The 22018-nt window shown below is 35.9% G+C and overlaps 1 protein-coding gene across 2 annotated transcripts in view; it reads left to right on the top strand.

Annotated features, from left to right (window-relative positions):
• Nucleotides 1–22018, top strand: part of ARHGAP24 (Rho GTPase activating protein 24) — a 413470-nt gene that overhangs the window by 227459 nt on the left and 163993 nt on the right. For both annotated transcript variants that reach the window (XM_072405448.1, XM_072405449.1), the window contains exon 3: nt 17830–17917. In XM_072405448.1, the coding sequence (XP_072261549.1) occupies nt 17830–17917 (88 nt within the window). The remainder of the gene's footprint in view (nt 1–17829; nt 17918–22018) is intronic.

Raw genomic sequence — 22018 nt, forward strand, 5'->3', positions numbered from 1 at the left:
AAAACATATGATGGTTCTTTTAGGCCAAGTTCATGTAGGCTTTTTTCAACCAAGTGCTTCTGGGTACCCACTTTATACCACTAGAAGTTGGAAACATTTGATTTTTTCCAGTGTTAGCTAAAGTCGTCTGCTCCAATCTGTTTCAATGATAACTAGGGCTCTGGGGTGGCTGGAAAAGGGTTTATAGTGCTGAGGCAGAAAACTAATTACTATTAACTGTCTGAACCTAGCCCTAAAACAAACCCTTAGCAAAGTGTTTCTTGACCTATTTAAAATGGGGGAACTTCTTGAAATAACTTTCAGGTCTTCAGGGAACCCTACTATAATTACTATATCCACTGCTCACAGTACAGCACAGTAGTGTGGTGGTCAGTAGGAAGAATTACTCCCTTACAGATAGCCAAACATATCATTGGTGTCGAGTAAATTGAACTGGGAGGCACAAATTGCTTATTGCTCAAGGAACCCCTAGCACCTTCTGGAGGTTCCACAGAACCCTGATTGAGCAACACTGTTTTAGCCCTTCCAACATTCCAGCGAATAAAAAACAGAGTTGATGTGATAAATTTATTTGTTTAAAAAGTTATTGTTTTGTTAGCAACTCATTTTAATTCAGCCAGTTCTTGAGGACCCTTTTTGATCTCAGCTTCATTACAATAGTCCTTTAATACTTCTGTATTAAAATATTGTGCCTAATATTTTATAGGCAATAGCGGCATCATCAGGCAATATTCCTCTGTGTATGGGGATTCATGGATAACCTAAATGTCAGACATTAGATGAAACTCTAGACTTGATTCTGTTTCATGGACTGTGCATAAGATAAATAATAGATAGAAACAATAAATTATGTCTCTCATTCTATTATCAACTGCAAGCCTGAAGGTCAAACAATACATCAGTGTAGACATCATCCTTGCAGGGGAAAGGTAAATCTGACAAAAGAATTAGACTCTGTTTTTGCTGTTTAGAGCCTTTAACTAAAATATATACCCAAATAAGATATTGTACCCATTGCTGTAAGCAATTTCTGTGTGCTCAGTTCCAAACCCCTACCATTCTGGTTTCATAGGTGACATGGAAAAGAGCAGAGACCCTATATTGGGTTTATGTTACAATAAATTGTATAGAAGTGGTCAATGGTAATTGATTCCTAATATCAGAGTGGGTCATTTTAAAAAGGTAAATGTAGTGCAATTATCTGTATACAAAGAACAGTGAGAGGAAATCTCCAACAGCAATGCATACAGAAATATTTTTTTTCTTTATTATATTAAAGGAAGACCAGTTTTTTTTCTCTGCTTCTAATTCAATTTTTTTCTTACTTTTTGGCTTGTAATCAGCAGGATAGAAAGTTAGGGGAAATCTCTTCAACAGACATCAGATAGAAGTAACCTTTTATGTTGTCATGTTATCAGCATTGTAGACAGTCATGAGAAAAAGAAAGTACTAGATAGTTGAACTATCAGGACATAATAAAAAAAAAACATGTGTGACGGCCAAAGCGGGTCCTGCAACACCACAATGACCTAATGCACACCAGCAACTCTAGAAAGACTGAAAATGAAAGAATCAAGGTTTTGCAATGGCCCGGTCAAAGTCCAGACCTCACTCAGGTTGAAATGCTGTGGCGGGACCTTGAAAAAGCTGTGTATGAATGAATGTCTATAAACCTCAATGAACTGAAGCACTGTTGTAAAGGAGACTGGACCAAAATTCCTCCAAAACAATGTGAGCGACTGATAAAGTCATAGAGAAAATAATTACTTCAAGTTATTGCTGTGGAAGGTGGTTCTACAAGCATGGGGTACTTAATTTATCCCATATTACATTTCCATTTAGGCTTCATTTTTGGTAATTAAAGATAAGGTAGAACTGGTGTGTGCTTTTTTATACCTGAGGTTAGATTTAAATAATTTTAGAACTAGCTAAGGGCCAGATGATCTTTATTATTCCACAATATGTATAAGTTGAAAAAGGGTGTAATTTATTTTTCTCATGACTGTATATAGCATGTGGTTGTCTCTATTGAAGCCTTTGTGTGACTGATACAGAATGTTGAACTCTGTTTTTTTCTGAATTTGGTGACTTTTTTCAGTAGACCCATTTTGGATAATTTTGGTAATGAATACTGTCAATTATTACATCTAAAGCTCCAGATAAGAAGACAATTTTACCCTTTTGATAAAATATTTCTTTGTTCTGGAATTGACTGAAACTATTGCTTGTGCTTCACAGTAGCATTCCACTAAATCTACTTTAAATACATTAAAATAATGAAGGCAGAAGGTTTTTGGAAGGTAAATGGGAAAGAGTTTCTGTGCATACTGCCAAAATGTTACTCTGATCACATCAAACTGCTATCAAGAGAGGAAATACAGCAGGTAAAGCATTTGGTTAGGGCATACAGTGCTGCGTGATAAAGCTATTAATTAGGCATGAACTACTGCAAGTATCTAGAATGCTAAACTCGGTAGGAATAGGATAGCTGGTCCTGCAGAGAAGGGAAGAGCTTGTCTGCACTTACAAAAATGTATTTTCTTTCTGGGAGATATTTGAACTAATTTTTTACTTTGAATAGTGTTATAAAGAAAGGTATCTACAGCTTTTTTTTTCATGAGAAGAGATGGCAATATCAGGTTTAGATATAACCCGCTTTTGCTCTCCTATACTTTTTCAAATTCACACCCCTGCCCTAAAAAATGTTTTTCTGCTAGGCCTGTTTATGTCTACGGCAACATATCCTTAGCCATTAAATTAATTTAAAGAGTTAGAGGTAATCATTTATCAAAGGATGTAAAGATGTAAGATGTAAGGATGTGTGTTGCTCTACATCAAGTCCATCTATAATGAATATATAATGTATATTAATTTTTTTAAGTAGTTTTATTCTTTTTTGCTTTCATGCAACCATATTGCGCCCAGCAGCTATTTTTTTTTTACATGTACCAAAACAATTCCTGGGCAAGCCAATGAACCTTGTAGGTGTTGGGGAAAACAGAGTTCCTGAAAGAAACCCACGCATGCACAGAAGAAACATGCAAAACTCCTGGCAGATAGTGTCCTGGCAGGATTTATATTTCTTTTTATTCAAATAGTATTCATGGGAGAGTGGTGATTGGTGCAATGACAGCCATTATACAGTCAACACAGCCATGGAATTTGTGAATAAGTTTGCCTCAGAATTTAAAAATTGTATATATTAGTTAGCGTAATTATAACTTAATTATAACTAGTTAGCTCAAACTTTAACTTAAATGCCCAATGTTATGTTTTGTTTAAAATAAATATACTTATTATTTATCCTATTATTTATTAAATGATTACTGCATTTGCTAGAAGCTTTAGAAGACAATTTTCTTACCTAGCTTATTTAAAGAGACAAAGAAGTTGATTTGCTACAGGAATTAAGGATGTTCATCTAGAAAAGTGAATTCTTACTCTGCAAAAATTTTTTAGTTAGCTCTATAAATGAGGTAAAGCTTTAGCCATCCAGTCATGTGCAAGTAAAAAAAACTTTGAAGTAATTGATGTAACTTTTTACCACATTTAGCTTGCCAGATGATTATTCCCTTTACAAAGTTACCAGCCTAAACTGATTTAGTAAAGCAACCTTAAAGTTGTCTAAGTAGCCCATAGAGGAATCTGGATTGTGTGTACTATGAATGTAATATACGAGGGGGGCTGAGAAGTTCCTGGCTTTGCCCAGAAAGGGGAGAGCGAGAGTTATGAAATACATTTTTTCAACATATTCCCCCCTGAGACTGATGCACTTGGTACAGCGTAGTTGCAGCTTTTCTAGACCGTTTAAATAAAAATCCTTTGGTTGGGCCGCAAACCAGCTCTCAGCAGCGTCTTTGAAATGTCCTCAAAACGTTGCCCTTTCAGGTGTTTCTTCAAATTCGGGAACAGATAATAGTCCGAAGGGGCCAGGTCAGGAGAGTAGGGTGGATGGTGGACCAATAGGAAACCCAGGGTGTTCAATTTGGCAGCCACAACGTTAGACGTGTGTGTAGGTGCATTGTCCTTCTTCTGATCACTGTTCAAACATTTTGGCACCCACTTCGCCAAGAGCTTACGGATGTCTAGGTGGTGATAAAAACCCAACTCGCTCCCATGAGATGTATCTGGCCTATTTTTTGTTGGATATTGGCCGGTCCTCAATAATCAGCTCATGGACAGCATTGCAGGTTGCCTGGTCAGTTGAGGTGGGGGGCGCCCACTGCGGGGCTCATCTTCAACGGTGAACTGCCCAGTCTTAAAACGTAACCCCACGTGTGCCAGGTCTCCAAAGGTAGCAGCAAATATATGGAATGGTATTAGATCATTTATGGCAATTGAGAATAATCTCACTGGATTATGAGCATTTTGCAGTATAAAAATACATTGTGCTTTATCTTTATGTCTAAATACTATCCAAAGATATAAGGATTTTTTTGGGGAATAGGTAAAAGCCAGCTGTTACCCCAAATTAGGAGCCTTTTAAACGAGTACCCTTATGTCCGCATCACTAGCTATTCTTCAATGAAGCTGTGGATTTAAAAAGTTAAGATCTTAAAGTTAAGAACTTGAGGACTTCTAAACTTTTAAAATTTAGAGATTGAGATTAGAGATTCTGGTGACTGGCTTTAAATCTACTAAATCTAAATTTAGTACAACAAGTATAAGAAGTATAAGAAAAATATATAATTAAAACACAGCGGAGGCTACAGGAAAATGTTATATCAGAGTTATGCTGGGCTATTCAAACATCTACTCTTCCTAAAGACTAGGCCAATGGATACATCATGGCTTTAGATCTTCAAACAGTGACAGCTTGATCAATATATGATTTAAATCAGAGCAGGAATAACTCATTAGCTTTTATTGGGGTGTAGGAATCAGAGTTCTTGTAAAGCTTTCAGAAAAATGCAGGTGTTCCACCTACATACTCATTTTGTCCTTTTTGATTTTATATGACTAACTTTATGTGTTCTGGCACATTTGTCCTGTGGCTTAAGTGTAGACAAAAAGTTGCATTAACCACTTTGGCATCAAAGATGACATCGACTTGGTGCCCTATGGCATAAATGGAGTTTTGTGAAAAAGGTGACAAGTAAGCAACACATATGAGACATGCAATTGCCTTCAAGCATTTAGTTACTTGATTACACATGATTTGTAACTGCTCTTAAGATAAATACAAATAACCTATACTGGCAGGACAAAAAAAAAACACATTTTATCTAATCACACCAAATAAGTAATGTCCTATAACAATTTTTTTTATAGTTATGACTTGTAATTTTGCAGTAACATTATCATTACATTATATTACTAAAGTTTTGCCTGGTCTGTGAAAGTTTTTTTTCATTACTGTTCAAAACACATAGACAACCATTACATTCACTGGATTTAGTGTATATATATTATAATTATATATATATATTTGTGGTATGATGATGTCAGTAAACATTGTGCTAATCTCAGTCTCAATCATGTTCTTTCACAGCTTTAGGTAAGGTTTTAGTGTACAAATTGCTACACCGAAGTACACTTATGCCAAGCAAGGTCAACCTATTGCTTCTGGTCCTCCATTTTAAAACACTGTATGACGTCTATAAAAAATTGCACCTTTTTGTAATGTTACAATTTTTACTTTAACTGCTATTTTAATAAACATATTTCATTTTAATGTTTCAAAAAGAGAAGTTTTGCTTGATGACAGTAACCAAAAGTTGCATTGTAATATTGTTACTAGATATACAACTACCGGCATTCAACTGCCCAATGTAGATTCCACAGTAGGCAGGTGTGGGTACTGTCACAGGGGTCACAGAGGGGAAACTTTTGTCCTAAAAAAGTAATAGCAGGCATCGTGCAATAAGTTTACTTTTACATTTTAAAATAGAGTACAGGTTCATTTTAAAATATAATGGCAGCCAAGCTATGAACATTCCATTTATTATGAATGGTATTCCATTCTATTATCACATTTTCAATACGCAGTAACTAGCTTCAGTACAAACCATCAGTGATCTTTTAAGACACCAAGGGCAACTTAACTTCAGATTCACAACAATTCCTTAAAATCAGAATTCAACTCTCTGCTTTCTTTCCCCTCTTCCTGCACACTTTACCAACCCAATGCTGGAGAGGAAACAAGTCAATCTGATTATATCCTGGCCAGGACTCCACGGGCCCTTTGATCCCATCAATTCAAATTCTTTTAGTACCCTGAAGCCTGCATTTTACAAGTGTAATTGAAATAACCATGGTTTAGAAAAATACCTGCTTAAAATACATTTTCAAAACCATTCTTTAAAGTGGACCTAAAACCAATTTGTATTTGTATAAAAGAGTGGCTAACCCTTTTATATATTAAAACAAAAAGGGGCTTTCCTAGAATGTAAAAAAAAGGTGCCGACTTCATGGCATTTTTTTTACATTTTCAGGAAGGTACGTCACTCAATCTTGTGCCTGTGCAATGCAAGATTGGGTGACGTAAGAAGAAGAAACCACAAGAAAATGGAGGCACCCACTGTCCAGTCCACACCGGATAGAAAAAGGATGATGGGAAAGTGTTGGAACGAGTTGACTGGGATCCTGGAGCCTTCGACATATAAAGGCAAGTGCACAGTAATTATATAATGTACCAAATATTAGTAGAAAAACAAATTTTTCTCACAGTTGTTCCTCTTAACAAAGAAAATATATTTTAAATATGCACAGTAAAAATAACCATAAGACCCTAATTGGTTGATATATAAACAACAGAAACTTTTATACTTTTTAATATATGAAGTTCCCATTCTGAGAAAAGTCTCCTACTTTCCTTCAAGGTACAAACCTTTGTACATTTTTAAAACAGCAACCATGGGTGCATTTTCTTTGTAAACCGAAGCTTTTTCAACCTGTAAGGATCTGTTTTATATCACAACTATCGAACAATAAAAAGAATATACCTGGAGACTTTTTCTATGTAAAGTGGCATTGATTTCTTTACAGACTTTTACACTGCGGTCGTACACACATATAGCTGTGGTTTAAAACTCTTTTACAAAGAGTTATGCACCTTGAGGCTTTTATCCATCCTTAGCTGTATATCCGGGTTGCCATGACAACATTTTTTTTTTGTGAGGATAGATATACAACTAACGCTTCATTGATCACATGGCTCTAGCACAAATATTGTTGGTATGTTACCAATTTTATTCTTGTAAGCCTAGCTTTAAAAAAAACTGAAAAATATACATCTCACACCATCACCAGGGACAGCAATAATATTTCTCCCCTAGTAAAGAAAAATGAAATGGGAAATAGAATGCAACTCAGACGCAGTTGCCAAATTATAAGAAAGAAGCTGTTTTTTTTTTCGTTAGAAATGGTCCACACCCTTGCTGCCAACAAATATTTTTTAAAGGTTTGACTCTTTATTATGTATACTTAAAGCCTCTTTCATCAAGTAGACTTGAAGTGCTATAAAAGAGGTTTAGGACTTGGTGACATTCACTTGTAAGTTTGAAAAGGAGGTTGAAAACTCGACATCATATTCTTTATTGTGTCTGTGATTCCTGTAGCTATGGAGACTGGGTGAGACGAGGTCATACTTGGTTTCCAGGTAGAACTGGGACTTGTTTTTTTTCTGTACGGTAATGTTAATTATTGACAGTACATGTAAATGTGCTGCATAGTGAACATGTCTTATCACTTGTTCATTTCATAGTATGAAAAAAGACAACAATATGCAAAAAAAAATGAATCTTGTGTGTTGTATTTCACATAATATTTTAAAGTAGGGCAGCAAAATATTCATTTTAAATTAGTTTTTGTAGTCTTGGCCAACCCTAAATTTAGGTGGGCCAAGATGCATGGATATTCCAGCCATACCAGTGTTCTCCCTAGAAAAGTTTTCCAGTTGAGTTGCATGAAAAAGTAGCTGGGAAATAGAAAAGGGCCAAGTAACTGTGCAGAGGGGGATATAAGACAAAACACAGAATTTTATCCTTTCCACACTTTCCCTTCCCACTACAATGTCCTACAATATTTTTTGCAAATGAAAGGCAGACCAGTGACACTACATATGCCGCACTAAATGGACCAAGTAAAAACAATTCCTGGCACCATGTTTGTATTCAGACCTTCTCTGCCTACCACTTCTCTCCACCCCATTGTCACAAGTGCCCATACCTTTCTAATGACAAATGGCTATGGTAGGGACATTAGATTGTGAGTCCCACTTAAAGGAACCGTTAGTGACATGACTATGGACTTTGTAAAGTGCTGCATATTATGTCGGCGCTATATAAACACAAATAATAATAAAAGGATGACAACTCTTAGATTGCCATTGAAAGCAGAACTAAACCAGTGATACTCACAAGGTGCCACCATCTTCTTCAACCTGATTGGCCAGGTGGGATAATGTAACTCCTACGTGCTCTGAGCATTCATTCATGCCCGGGATGCACAGGGAAAGCCAGAATTGCCGAGTACCCTGGCAACCAAAGCTGACGCTGTGCGTACTTAGCTCACCTTTATGCCAGATAACCAGAGCGATCAGGCAGGTTGGAGGGATTATTGCAGGAGATACATTGCCTGTCTCTTTTTGCAACAGTGACTTACCTGATCAAGTTGAACTTTAGTTCTGCTTTAAGGAAACCACTACTGAGAATATATTCATGCTATTTCTGAGCAGAGACAGCTACACAACTAGCATTTTAAAATCAGAGTTGCATACAATACCCAAAGGGTTAAATAGTAACCTCTGCTGAAAATATGCATGCTATTTCTGGGCAGACACAGCTAGCCAACTAGCATTTTAAAACAATACAAAGTTGCAGTCTGTACACAAAGGGTTAAAAAAGTCATTTTCTTTTCTTATCTTTTTCTGTGTAAAATGTTGATACAGTAATAATTACTTGTAATGCTAACATTCAGGGCAATTACAGTTTCTGCAGAAAGCAAATATAGAAGTGTTCCTTACTAATCCAATGTACTGATGGGTCATTTGTAAATTAAAGAGTGGTACCAGGCACAAAGTTAAATAAAGCATTAAACTGATTGTTCTGTTCAGAAAACATTTGCAACTTTGTTAAAAAATAAAAAGTTTACCCAAGTTGTGCCTGGTAATAAAGCCCTTTGAGCCGTGGCTGGACTGGGTTTAGCCACTATTTAAAGGATTGTTCTTCACTTTGCTCAGAAAAATGGTTTATTGTATTTAATAAACTAAGTAGAGGGCGGAAAAGGCTTTTTACCTTCTTTGAGCACAGGTTGGGGTTTGGCATATGTTGTATTGGGGCACCCTACTCATTTAAATGGGCAACTCAATGGACCATAAAGCACAGTGAATGGTGCTTGCTGAAGTTTTTTGAAAGCTTTGCACATAGAAGAGAATAGTCAAAGAAGAATAGAGTAGAACACAGCTACCATGTGTTGTGTGGTGTGTTTGAGGTGCAATTAATAAATAATAATGCAGTGTACCAACACATGTGATATGTATTACTGGGTGTTGGAATAACATGCACATTTCTAAGCCTAAATACCTGCATTGAGAATAAGCCCTAACTGATGGTTTTGCAAGACTACTTTTCTTATATCTTTAGTAAATCACAAGACAAAAGCACTTGCACCTGGACCACTATTAGGACCACTCACACCCCAAATATACCACAAATAAACTTTTAATAAAGGTGAAAGTGAGCTACACTTGAAAAACACTTTTACTACACTTTTTCACTTTTAAGGTAAATTGAAGTGTTTGCAATGGCTAGTTTACACTTTGGAAAGCAATTTCTAAGTATTAGATGCAGAACACCTAAACATGCCCATTCTTTTGTATGGATTTTAAGCATTTGTAAAAATGTTCTGAACCCAACTAGGTGGCAAAGAAGAGGTAGAAAGATAAAAAATGCCCAAAAATGGTAAAAAAAAAACAAAACACCCATGCATATGGACAGCCAAAAAACGCTTAAAAACCACCCCATTTATTTCATTTCAGGCATTAATGTGTGTTTATAGGCTTATAAGTGTTTTGGGGGTATGGTAATGCCGTCCTAACACTGTAGGCTTGTTTTCTTTGCAGCCCATTGACAAAATGCTCAAAAACATACTGCTGTGAAATAGCCCTATGGAATGAATAGAATTTGGAAATCGGTGAACACCTCAAATGCTGGGTAAACAGTCCATGTAAACTTAACACAAGAATGTCTTGATAGAGTAGTACATGTTTTCATTTAAAATACCTAATAAATATCTATAATATTTATTATGTTGAGTTTGAATAGTGAATTTTACCTGTGCTTTGACTTTTCCAGAAGAGATTTCACAAGAGATAAATCATTTTCAGTTATACAACCAGTCCATGCATCATAAAAGGTCATGTGCTTTCCTTGGTTAAAAGAACAATAGTGCCTTGGACTGCTAGGGAACCATGTTTTATTTTCCAAATTGTGAAGTGTTAGCTCTAATATATTTTAGTTGACTAAATATATTTAAAAATATGAAACTTGAATTTTGAGCAAACAGTGAATCACAACATTTAAATATGCACATAAAATATGTTGACTATCTTATCTGTCTAAATATTAGCATTTTTTTCCCTAACTCTTATGATTTAGACACTTCTGTCAGACGGCATAGCTAACAAAGTGACCTGACATTTCCACGTTGCAGTAAAGTCATACAGCTTGGTCACCGAGCCGTCTGCTGATTAGACAGTAAGAAGCACCAGCAATCTGATCAGACTGATTAAATGTGTTATTAGCCTGCTTCTGTTTAAGATCTTATTGACTGTTTCCTATCTAGATAGGAAAAACCTAAGCTATGTACACATGGATATCAGTGTCATATTCTAGAGGCAGTTCACCAAGTTAATAATTATAATTGTTATTAATAATAATTGAAATATGACATTTAGGGACTGCTGCATAGAAAGTCAAAATTGTTATTTTGCTCATGGTAAATATTATTCTTGTGTAATTATAATGCTGCTTTGGGAAATGTATCCAGTAATTTTTGCCATACTTTGACAGAGGTGAAAATGATCTTCTGAGATATATGTGGATATAATTCTGCAATCTATAAAGATTTTTTGCATTTTTGTCATCAAGAATTTATAGCTGTCTAAGACATCATTTAATGGTGGGAAAAGGGCTAAACTGATGTTTTTCAATTTTACTTTAATTTGAGTTTAACCAACCTTGTTTTCTTATCTGTCTACAATTTACAACCTGACAAGAAAGTACTGGGATTTTCTCACTACTATTTATAAAAGCTCTCAAAATGCAAGTTGATCAAAATACTAATTATCTCATTATAAAGAAATACCAATGTGCATGTAGATGAAATGTCTTACTCCTACAACTGTAAATGAAGTCATGTGAGCAGAAAGCCAGATAGTAAGTACTTTTCCCCTGTCCTGTGTACCCACCGTCCATTCATAGCAATGGGTGACGTTCCCTTTATCAACCAAGTGTCATCAGTTGGGTGGTGGGGCCCCAAAGACACCTAGCTATTGCTAATTTATTTCTACACAGGAATCATTTTTTTTCCTTTGTACAGTGTTCCCCTTCCTTATTGTACACAAATCTATTCCTTTTACCTAATTTTCAGGTAAATACATTGGACCTAGTTTCTTAAAGCTCTCCAAGGCTGGAGAGGATGCACTTTCAACAGTAAAACTGGGTGATCCAGCAAACCTGGAATGGATTCCTTAAAAATCATTTGCTGGCAAATGTTTTGAATCCTTCAGATCCATTCCAGGTTTGCTGGATCACCCTACTTCACTGCTAAAAGTGTATCCTCTCCAGTCTAGGAAAAATTTACTAATTCAGGCCCATTGCTGTAATTTTTACTTCTGCTGAACATACTGATGTTGGCGCTATATAAATCCTGTTTAATAATAATAATAATAATACTGAAGGTACTGTACATAACTATGGTATTAGAGTCAAGAAGGGCAGAATTCAGCTGGTAATTGCAACAATTGCTGAACCTCATTGGAAAAATGTACACTTTGTGTTATCATTCAGCACTAAAAATAACAAATGTATTCTTCATAAACAGACCGCCACCTCCATGTCCATAGATTGACTGATGTGACCACTGATTACATTGAATATGAGATTCCTCTGCATATGAGGTAACTTAGATGGGAATGGATGTAGTATTGGCCTTTTTTACCCTTTATTTTTACATCTCTGTGCAGCTTTAATGCTTTAATGAAAAGGGTACAGAACTTTCACTGCTTGTACAATACAAATGTGCGAAATTATGGAAATGATTATGGTAGATCTTGGTTCTACTTTAAGGTTAGGTATGGCTGTGCTTGGGCAGTGTCCATTAGAATACTCTTTACTAGTTTTGGTCCAATATATCACTATTCTATCCAACAGCTTTTCGATCGAATAGTGAGATATTATTCAGGTGATCGAATGCCGAATTCGAACACCATTGAAGTCAATAGTGGGAGAATTTGGGTTATTTTTAGGAACTATTAAGGGCTGCAAGAGCAATCAGATTGCTCTTGCCAGCCCTTTACTAGTTGTATGTGTTCTTGGATAGAGTTTCTCTATACAAGAACACAGGGAGTCCTGTGTTCTTGGATAGAGAAACTCTATTCAGTAACACATACTACAGGACTGCAACAGCGATCCTGATTGCTGTTGCTAGTTGTATGTGTTCTAGGATAGAGTTTCTCTATCCAAGAACACAAGGCACTAGATGTGATGAATGGGGAAACTTGTCCCCATTCAACCTCTAGCGCCACGGAGATCGCCTGCAGTCACAGCTGTAACCGCAAAGTTCCCACTGTCAGGTGACTGTGGGAACTGAACTGCAAATGAACTCTGCAGTTCTACTACCATCCCTGGGGCACTATAGGTTAATTAACCTGTAGTTCCCCGGGGATCGCACACTCTTGCAGCAGAGTCTGCAATCATTGAGAAGATGCCTGGCCGGCAAGTATCTCATACTCTGTAACATGCACAGTAATATGATACATTTGTTACATTTTTCTGGCAGTGGATCGGGTCGGGTCTATCTGAATTCGAACAGCCATATTCGGGTCCAATATAAGGACAACCCGAATTCGAACACCGATACTACCCTTTACCATTACTCTTCAAGACAAAATGAGAGCAAATGTATAGCAGGTTCTGAAAACATATGATTGTACCAAATTTCTTCATCTCTAATTGTACTGAAAGGTTTATACATTTATGATTTGCTGAGTTACTGCTAAATTTATATGTACAGTATATTGTTGTATTTGTTATAGTTATATATCTTGCAGTTAGTTGTGCTACTTACATTCTAATAGGAGCCTGCAGTCTAAAATACTTGATGTATGAATTTTAAGCTAAAGAATGAGAATAACTGGCTGCCATATCACAGCCTGTGAATGTCCATGTTATGCACTTAATTTGTGATGCATCAAAGGAGAATCAGTGAGAATCGTAATAGACTTGCCATTTAAGCTGTTGATTGAGAGAACCTAATTAAATGATGCACAAGGTGTACTTTTAATATCCTGACTTATATGTGCTGATTAGTCTGAAAGAAGAGTTTTTGCAAAGTGCCTGAACATGGTTGTTCAAAGGAACACCATTTATACCTAAACAAGCCAAATAATAGAACTCAGTATAATTACAGAAAAAGACTTCTCTTTCTGTAAAAGAACATGGTTTGATACATTAAATTACGAAAATTAGAGTGTGTTAAAAATACAAAAACAAAACAAAACAGAAGAACTATATACTACTTACAGTGAAGAGAAAATAATGCACCTTTAGCAGTTGGTGTTGTTGAAGGCTCTACAGAAAACCCATCTCTTTACAAAAAACATTATATACAAATCTTTATACCTGCCAGGACCAACAGCTGGGCTTATGTTAAATAGTCTACTTTTAATGTACAATGAAGAATCCTAAGCAGCAAAAGTATTGAAAATGAACTCTCCAATGCGTGTTCCTAAACCCATTCAGCTCCCTTTTCCCAGTTCTCTGCTTTTATTTCAATGTTACATAACTGTTTTAGAAAAGTTGTATTAAACCTTCTCCCTCTAAGTGGGAAATATATAGTGAATAACTTCACTTTGGAGATCTTCAGTACTCGACTTTGCACTACCTTTGTGTTGTTGGTTTATAATTATGGTGACCCCATCCAGTGGACTATAACCTCTGCAATAGGAATGAGTGAAATCAAAATATTCATAAACATTAAATACAGGCTCTGTCTGAGACATTTTTTTTTTGCAAAGGTGCAACTTCACTAAATATAATAAAGCATGAGACTCGTTGTATCTAAAGTCTTGCAGAGCTGTACAGATTCCTCTCCTGTGCTTAGCTTCTCTTTTCTTATTTAACTACATAATATGAACTACTCAAAGCATATATTAGACGCTATGGTTTTTCTTAACTGGTGGACATCCAGCAGCATCTAACTCTTTCTTCATTATCGTTACTGTTTCTTGTCCATCTATATAATTCATGGGATTTCGCTCAGCATCACATGTGGTCTTTACCACAACTTTCTGTTTTCAAAAAACCTATGCATAATACCCTGCTTGTATTGAATTGTATCCTAGTCATCATATCCCTGGATCTAAAATAAGTTTGGAATGAACACATAAAGGTATTATTTAAACAATTAATTTGCATGTTAATGAGAGAAAAAAGATCCTAGAAAAAAACAAAAAATATCAGATTAAGCTTATGCCTATATTACATGCGTAAAGGTAATTATCTTGTAGTTCCTATCTTTACATATGTAACTGGTAATTGATTTTGGGTCAATTGTAGCTCAGCACAAAAAAGTGGTTTGTAGGATTATCACTCTATTTGTTAGGCTGTTTGGCCCCTTACATTGTCAGGGCATTGCAGTTTCCAAAATTATCCCTGTAATTGTTATATGCAGTATTCTGCATGTCTATGGCCTTTGGGCTTCTGTTGCTTACAGTTTTTTTTCATGTTTTAATCACTATGTAAAGACATGGACAAACCAAGGAAAATAAGGAAAACTTATCCCAATCTATGCCGTTTGTAGTTTGGTACTTCCCCCCATAGCCCTGGTGCACCAAGCACTGATCTACAAGTACAAGTACAAATACAAGTTGGTCCTGTTGAGATGATGCCCCTGATTCATCAAGCAAAATCGGATTATCGGTCGCGCATTCGTATTAGCGATCCGGAATCGTGCGCGATCGCGCTATTCAACAACCGGAAAAGCTCGCGCACGGAGCCGCGCTTATCCGACAGCTTTTTACTGGTCGCGCGTATTATCGCGCTTCCAGCGATCGCGGATTTTAATGATGAATCAGGGGCGATATGTTTAAATACTACTATCTAATATTTTATATACAAGAATAAAAATCATCAAATTAAGTTAATGCTTTTACTATGGGAAACTTTGCATGAATTTTGTCCTGAGCAAATTTATATCAAACCACCTGCCACAATGACTGCATCTGTCTTTGACTTGGCATAGATGTCTAACCCAGAATCCAGCCATCTGTTGTGACCAGAACAACTGGACTATGTAACACTGGTGAATGGAAAGAGTGATAACTAATTTTAGATAGCAGACTTCACTAGAGCCAGTTATTTGTAATTGTTGGCACGGCTCATTCTTATTTTGTAATCTGCAATTAAAATATCCAATCCCAAACTATTGTCTAAAAGCATTAATGATAAACACTGGATTGGATTGCAAAATTCAGTATGAACATGTACTCCAAATGTTATAGGCATTTGTTTAAAATAGAACTAATGATTTTAAAGAACTTACAAGTTTACCTATAGATTTACCATTTCTTGATATTTTCATAGTTCAAATAAAATGGTGATAATTCTAAAGCTGTGTACACACGTGCCATTCTTGTCATTGGAAAGGATCTTTTATGATCCCCTCCAACGATAAGAACCGCACGATGCATGAATGAGTGCTGTACATACAGCACCGTTCTGCTCTATGGGGAGGGGAGTAGAACGTCGGAGCGGCACCGCCACTGCGTGCTCTCCCCCTTCTCTTGCATTGGGATCGCTCGTTGTTCGTCGTCCTAGATCCGCCAGAACGGATCTGCGGACGATCAACGTTGCGGGGTGTACACACGCCAGAAAAATTAGACGTGTGTACGTAGCTCTACTGACTTCTGGTATCTTATCACTAATAAATGAGCTTCTCAGTGTTCTTCCTGCATAGTGGTGGCCAGTTAACCTAATCTAGGTAAGCAATAGATTATAAAGACATGGACAGCAGAAACATAACATTTAAAGTAATCTGTGAAATAAATGTGATCAAATAATACAATATTCTGTCCAGGGCGAGCTTCTTATAGTTTAAGAACATAGTTGCTTCCAGAATGAGTTGATTGGGTAGAGGGGAACAAACCTAGTCAATTGAGTTGTCTTTCTTTTTGACATTTTAAAATACTTACTGCACATCAACTCTTTATAAGGGTGGCTGGGTCATTACCATTTGCATCTTTTTTTTGTTTAATATCATTATAGGAACCTGAAATCAAAGTTGAGTAGCAGCCATTCCATCATTACCAGTGTCCTCACACAGATTTTATTGAAGCGAATAGGAGGGGACATACCCGATTAAGATTTTGAGTACAATAGATCTAATATTCCTGCTTTTGACAACATTGTCATATTTATATTTTACCCAGCACAATTGCATATTTATCTTAGTCCAGTGACCATGGTTCTACTGTTTGTATGTTTCTAGCACTGCAAGCCCTTTGCAAGATTTGGTCAAGGGAAAAAGGTATAAAGGATACAGGCATGTTGCATTAAAGTGCAGTTATCCTCTAGGTTGTTAATACATCCATATGACTACATTTATGTTTCTGGGACATTAATAACAATTTATAAATTTTGTTTAATAGGAAATAGTGTTTTAAGCTGTTGTCTATCCTCTAAAGCTTCATATTTTTTCGGTTTCCTACCAGCAGCACAGGTGGATTAATCACTTATACAGACAATTTAATGCATTTATATGTATTTCTGGAAAGAACTCCACAGCCCAAGCTGTTTTGGCAGGGCATGGGAACCATTCTTGACATGTGAACCTGGGCTATAGCTGCATATGAACACTCTTTGATAAATTCACAGCTGGTCCCTTGTGGGATCAGCGTTACACACTCCTGTGTCTGCTGGAAATAAATGCATCATGCTGTGATTCCTGCTTGGAGTTAAAAACATACAAGCTGTCCATATGGAAGTGGCAGCTATATTTTTATTTATCTGATGACATGTGCTTTAATCCTCAGTGGAGATGAGGCTTTGGCATGTAAAGCATGTGTAATTTAATAAAATGTTATAGCTAGTTTTATTCTTCCTTCCTGTTAACACTGAGTTATACTTAAATGCATCAGTAATACTATAGGATATAATACCTAATAATGTGATTTATTTTTCTGGCTCCAGTTTTCCTGACAGCATTACTCCACTCAATTCATTAATGCTAAGTCCACACTGACTGTTTTCTTAACATTCAGTCGTCCATGCAATTCCCATTCATTCCAATGGCCCAGTTCACACCAGAGTGCTTTGAGACGTTTCTTAATTGGACCTCAAGGAAAACTCAGCCTGCAGAATTTGGGCAATGTAAAAAACATGCCCAAAACCCACACAACAATTACTCCCAAAATCTTGGAAACACCTGTAAATTCTCATAAAGACTCCAAACACCCCATCTGAAATGAATGTGTTTATGTGCATTGTCAAGCATTTGTGGGGCATTTTTGGGGTGCATTTTCAGGACAAGTACAGCAGAGATTTCATCAAAAAATTGCAAAAATCAAACATTTTAGAGATACATCTTAACAGAATCATTTTTTTTCAGGGTACCATCTTTCTGCCTGGAAACAGAGTAGTGGAGCATCCATGCAATGAAGACAGTCCAGGGAAATTCTTATTTGAAGTAGTTCCAGGTAAGACTTCCATTCAATATTGTACAAATGTGCTTTAACATTTTGTATTTTCAAAAACATATTCTGGCTAATATCTACTAACTGTCATGTATTGTTTTGCAAATGCAATATTTTTAAATGCAAATGCAATGTTTGCTGAAAGAGATCCTCCTAATATAAGTAAACATGAATAAGTACAAAACCTTGTACAGATTTTATGTACATATGTACATAGTAGCAGGGACATGTACTTGTATCTATATGTATACACCTATTTTTTTGCTTCTTGGTGCTGATTATTGGTCTTTATTGATCATTTTATTTTGCTGTAAGAGGGGGCAGTGCCTAATAGACTTCAATATGACATAAAACCAGACTCGTATCTAAGTCTCACGTGATCCAGGATGTTTTGTCTTAACTTGGTGGCTCTACCAGCTTTTTACTTATAATAGGAAAAGATTTTTTATTCAAAATAAGTGATTTAGCATTGCTGTAGTCCATTGTAAATTTTAATGTACATCCACTTTAGATGTAACGATTTGAAGTTTATGCTTTGCGGCATAGTAAAAATGTGTGTTTACCAGGAATTACTATTTATTTTCAGTTTAATTTCAGAAGCCTTAAGGAGTCTTTAGGGCAAAGCTAACAGTTCCCTTTATTGGCTCCCCCACCAGCAGCATCACTCAACGTAATTAATTAAAGACAATAAAAAGGTTTAGCTGAAGTTTATTTTTCAGTTTTGAAGCTGGTATTTTTATAGATTTTTGTTAGTTTTTTTATGTAGTATAAGTCAAATTATGCTAAAATATGCTAATGTGTTCAATCAAGTCAGCAAATCAGAAAATACTCTGACACTTCCCCATCTCTCCTGTGATTGTTGTTGGAGCTTGAAAATATCCAACATATTGAACAAGTGATGGCTGCAGATGAACAATTGATTAAAGGTACCTCCTTACTTGGTCACTAAAAAAAAATTGTCAGTGCTTTTCTACGATAATTTCCACATGCACTGTTTTTTGGGATGTGGGGATGGGAGGGAAGGGTAACACTCTTTCTCTGTTACCCCCTCTTCCATCATTTCCTAGTTCCCGGTAACCCCCCCCCCCCCTCCTTCTTCTCTGTCTTCTTCATCTTCCTCTTTTCAGTCTTGTTCATTTGTCACTTTATAAGGGCTGGACTAGTTATGAACTGTTATGAGGCACTGGTCCCACTACTCAATAATCTCCATAGTTTGGCTGGTCATTGTGCTGTCAGGTACATGATTATGATACCACTCACTTGAAGCAGGATGGATTCACTGAAGGTTTTCTGTATGTAAACCTAATCTACCTGGTAAGCTCCCTCAATCCAAATGTATTCCTGGTGATATTTTCCTACCTTTATGTGAATGGTTTTTTTTTTCAAACCTGGGTACTGCCCACATTTTTGCATTTTATTTGCTTTAATGTTGATTATTACTTTTGTACCCTTAGATTATTTACGTTTCTTTTTTCCTTGTGCCATATCTTTTGTTTTTTTATGTTAATCGATACCTTAAATAAATAAATATCTGGATTGATTTCTGGTTTTACTGCCATATACTAATCAATGAAAATTATATCAAACCAAAGTGCTATACACTGTAACAATGCAACATGTATTTTGTTTTTGGTATTCAGTGCATGAGTGATTAAAACTGATTGCAGCTACCTAGAGCAAAGGTAGGAAAAAAAGATTTCATGAATTGCAGATTGCTGTTAGACCTATTTATATCTGCTTTAATAAATCAGAAAACTGTGATAACAATGTTTACCCAATGGTTTTTAGCAGCTGCCATGGTCACAATGCTTATTTATTTAAAAATACTGCTAATGAGATACTGTTTTCAGGTTAAGAATTATAGCTTTACTGTCAAGAGATACAACAGAGATATTGATCACAGTCTCAGTGACTGCACTGAACAAATTACCTTAAATGTATTATAAGTGTTCGGTATAATTTTAATTGTAAATGATGTGCTTAAAGCATTTCAAGAGTACTATTGATTTTGACTGATTTAACACTGGGCGGCTTTTGTGTACCTTCATTAATCATGAATGTATATTAAATATAATAAAAAATTGAAGTGGTATTGTATGTTCCAAGAAAACAGTAAAAAGGAAAATCAGCCCACAGAGCTGGAATCTGAGGATAACGAGTGTGCTTGAGAATCAAGCAGAATTAAATTGGATTTACCTTTTTTATATATATATATATATATATTTACATATATATATATATATATATATATATATATATATATATATATATATATATTGGATAACATTAGATGACATTTCATTTTCCTCAGAATTCTGTAATGGTGAAACAGGTACAAACATTTTGATTTTCCATGCATTGTTGCTAAACTGCCCACTTTTGTATTTTATTGTAGAAATATAGATACCTTTAGGCACCGATTCTATCTCAGCCACTATCTATCTCTCAGCCTGGCTTTTTGTGAAGCTGCGGCTCTTTAGTTCAGTCCATCGGAAGCTATTCTATTTCTCAGCCTGGCTTTTCACTGCACCCCTCCCCCGTGACACTCGAGAGCTTCCGACGGACTGAAAACAGTGAGGACGCGTGTCACGGGGGAGGGGTTTGGTGAAAAGCCAGGCTGAGAGATAGAATAGCTTCCGACAGACTGAATTAAAGAGCCGCAGCTTCACATCCAAAGAGTGGCTCGCGAGCCGCAGGTTGCCGACCCCTGCCCTAGGCCATTTAATGCACAATGTAAATAGTAAGGGAGAGAGGGAGGAGTGAAATGGCAACGGGTCACCTATGAATATGCACTGCAGCTGGTATAATTACAACTATGGATGTACTATTTTAATAAAATGGTTATTTTTTTCATAGTCATAGATGGATTTTAATCTAACCAATAAAAACTCAACACTAGCTAACAATTTTTAAACAGTTATAATAGTACGAGTATCCCGTACAGTGTTATAGGGGTCTATTTCTAAATGTTTTATTTTACAGAAAAACTTTTAGCCAAAATTCACATCAATTTTACTTTAGCAATCTTCAGTTAGAAAAAGTATGAATGTAAATGGTGGGTGAAAAGTTTTTATTATTAAAAGCCATAGTTTGCCACAAACCCTAAATATGTCACTTGGAAATATTAAATAACTCCAGGTATTTTCTGCATCTTCTGTTTTAGACTGAAATGATAGTGAAATAATAATCAAATGAAAATTGATTTATACAGTATAAGAAAAGCTGTAGGCAGTCATTTAATTGAATATTGATCATCATCTTGGTCTAGGTAGTCATTTTTATCACTTTATTATCACAAAATGTTTCAGAACCCTTGCGAAAATAGTTTATTCTCCAAATCATATTAAAATGGTTGTTGCATTCTATGTAATACTTTTGAGCAAGGCAAAAAAAGCTCAGAGAAAAACCTAAACATGCTTATAGATGTATTTAAACTTGCACAGATAATAATCAAATATAGATAATAAATATAAATAAAAGTATTCTAAATACAACAACCCCTCAATTTTTGTTTAAAGATGAACTCCAATCACAAAGTACTAGATTGTTATACCAATTATACCAATTATAAATACAATAGCTCCTGTTGCTGCAATTATTAGCTTTCTATCAAGAGGCTTTCCCCGTACCATTTTTATTTAATTTTTTTTCAAGCCAATAGGAGCTTTATTTCTAAAACAGGTAATCAGACATTCTATCAAACATTCCCTCGTGGGAATCTTCCAGGTCCATGTGTTTAAATAGCAGTAATTGATTCCTAACAAAAAAAAAAAAACTTTCTTTGAAAACTGAACAAATTCGCGTTCATTTGTTTCTCTCACACCCCCTCTCAGACACTGTAGCTCCCTGTGGCAGGGTTTCAGCAATAGTGAAAGCATGGTTGGGACTAGGTGGGTCCTACTGCTGACTGCCAAACTGTAGGCTGATGAATCTCACTGTGTGACAAAGCACATCAGAGTGCACAGACCTAGGAAGCTGAAATTGGTGGACTACTGGAAGATGCACTTGTAATTAATTTTAAAATTCTATTTTATTCTATTTTTTAACATTACTTCTATATACTGGCATTACATTATACTATTATTGGAAAGTATACAGTATATT

This window comes from Pyxicephalus adspersus, chromosome 3 (genome assembly GCF_032062135.1).
Source record: "Pyxicephalus adspersus chromosome 3, UCB_Pads_2.0, whole genome shotgun sequence".
Lineage (NCBI taxonomy): Eukaryota > Metazoa > Chordata > Amphibia > Anura > Pyxicephalidae > Pyxicephalus > Pyxicephalus adspersus.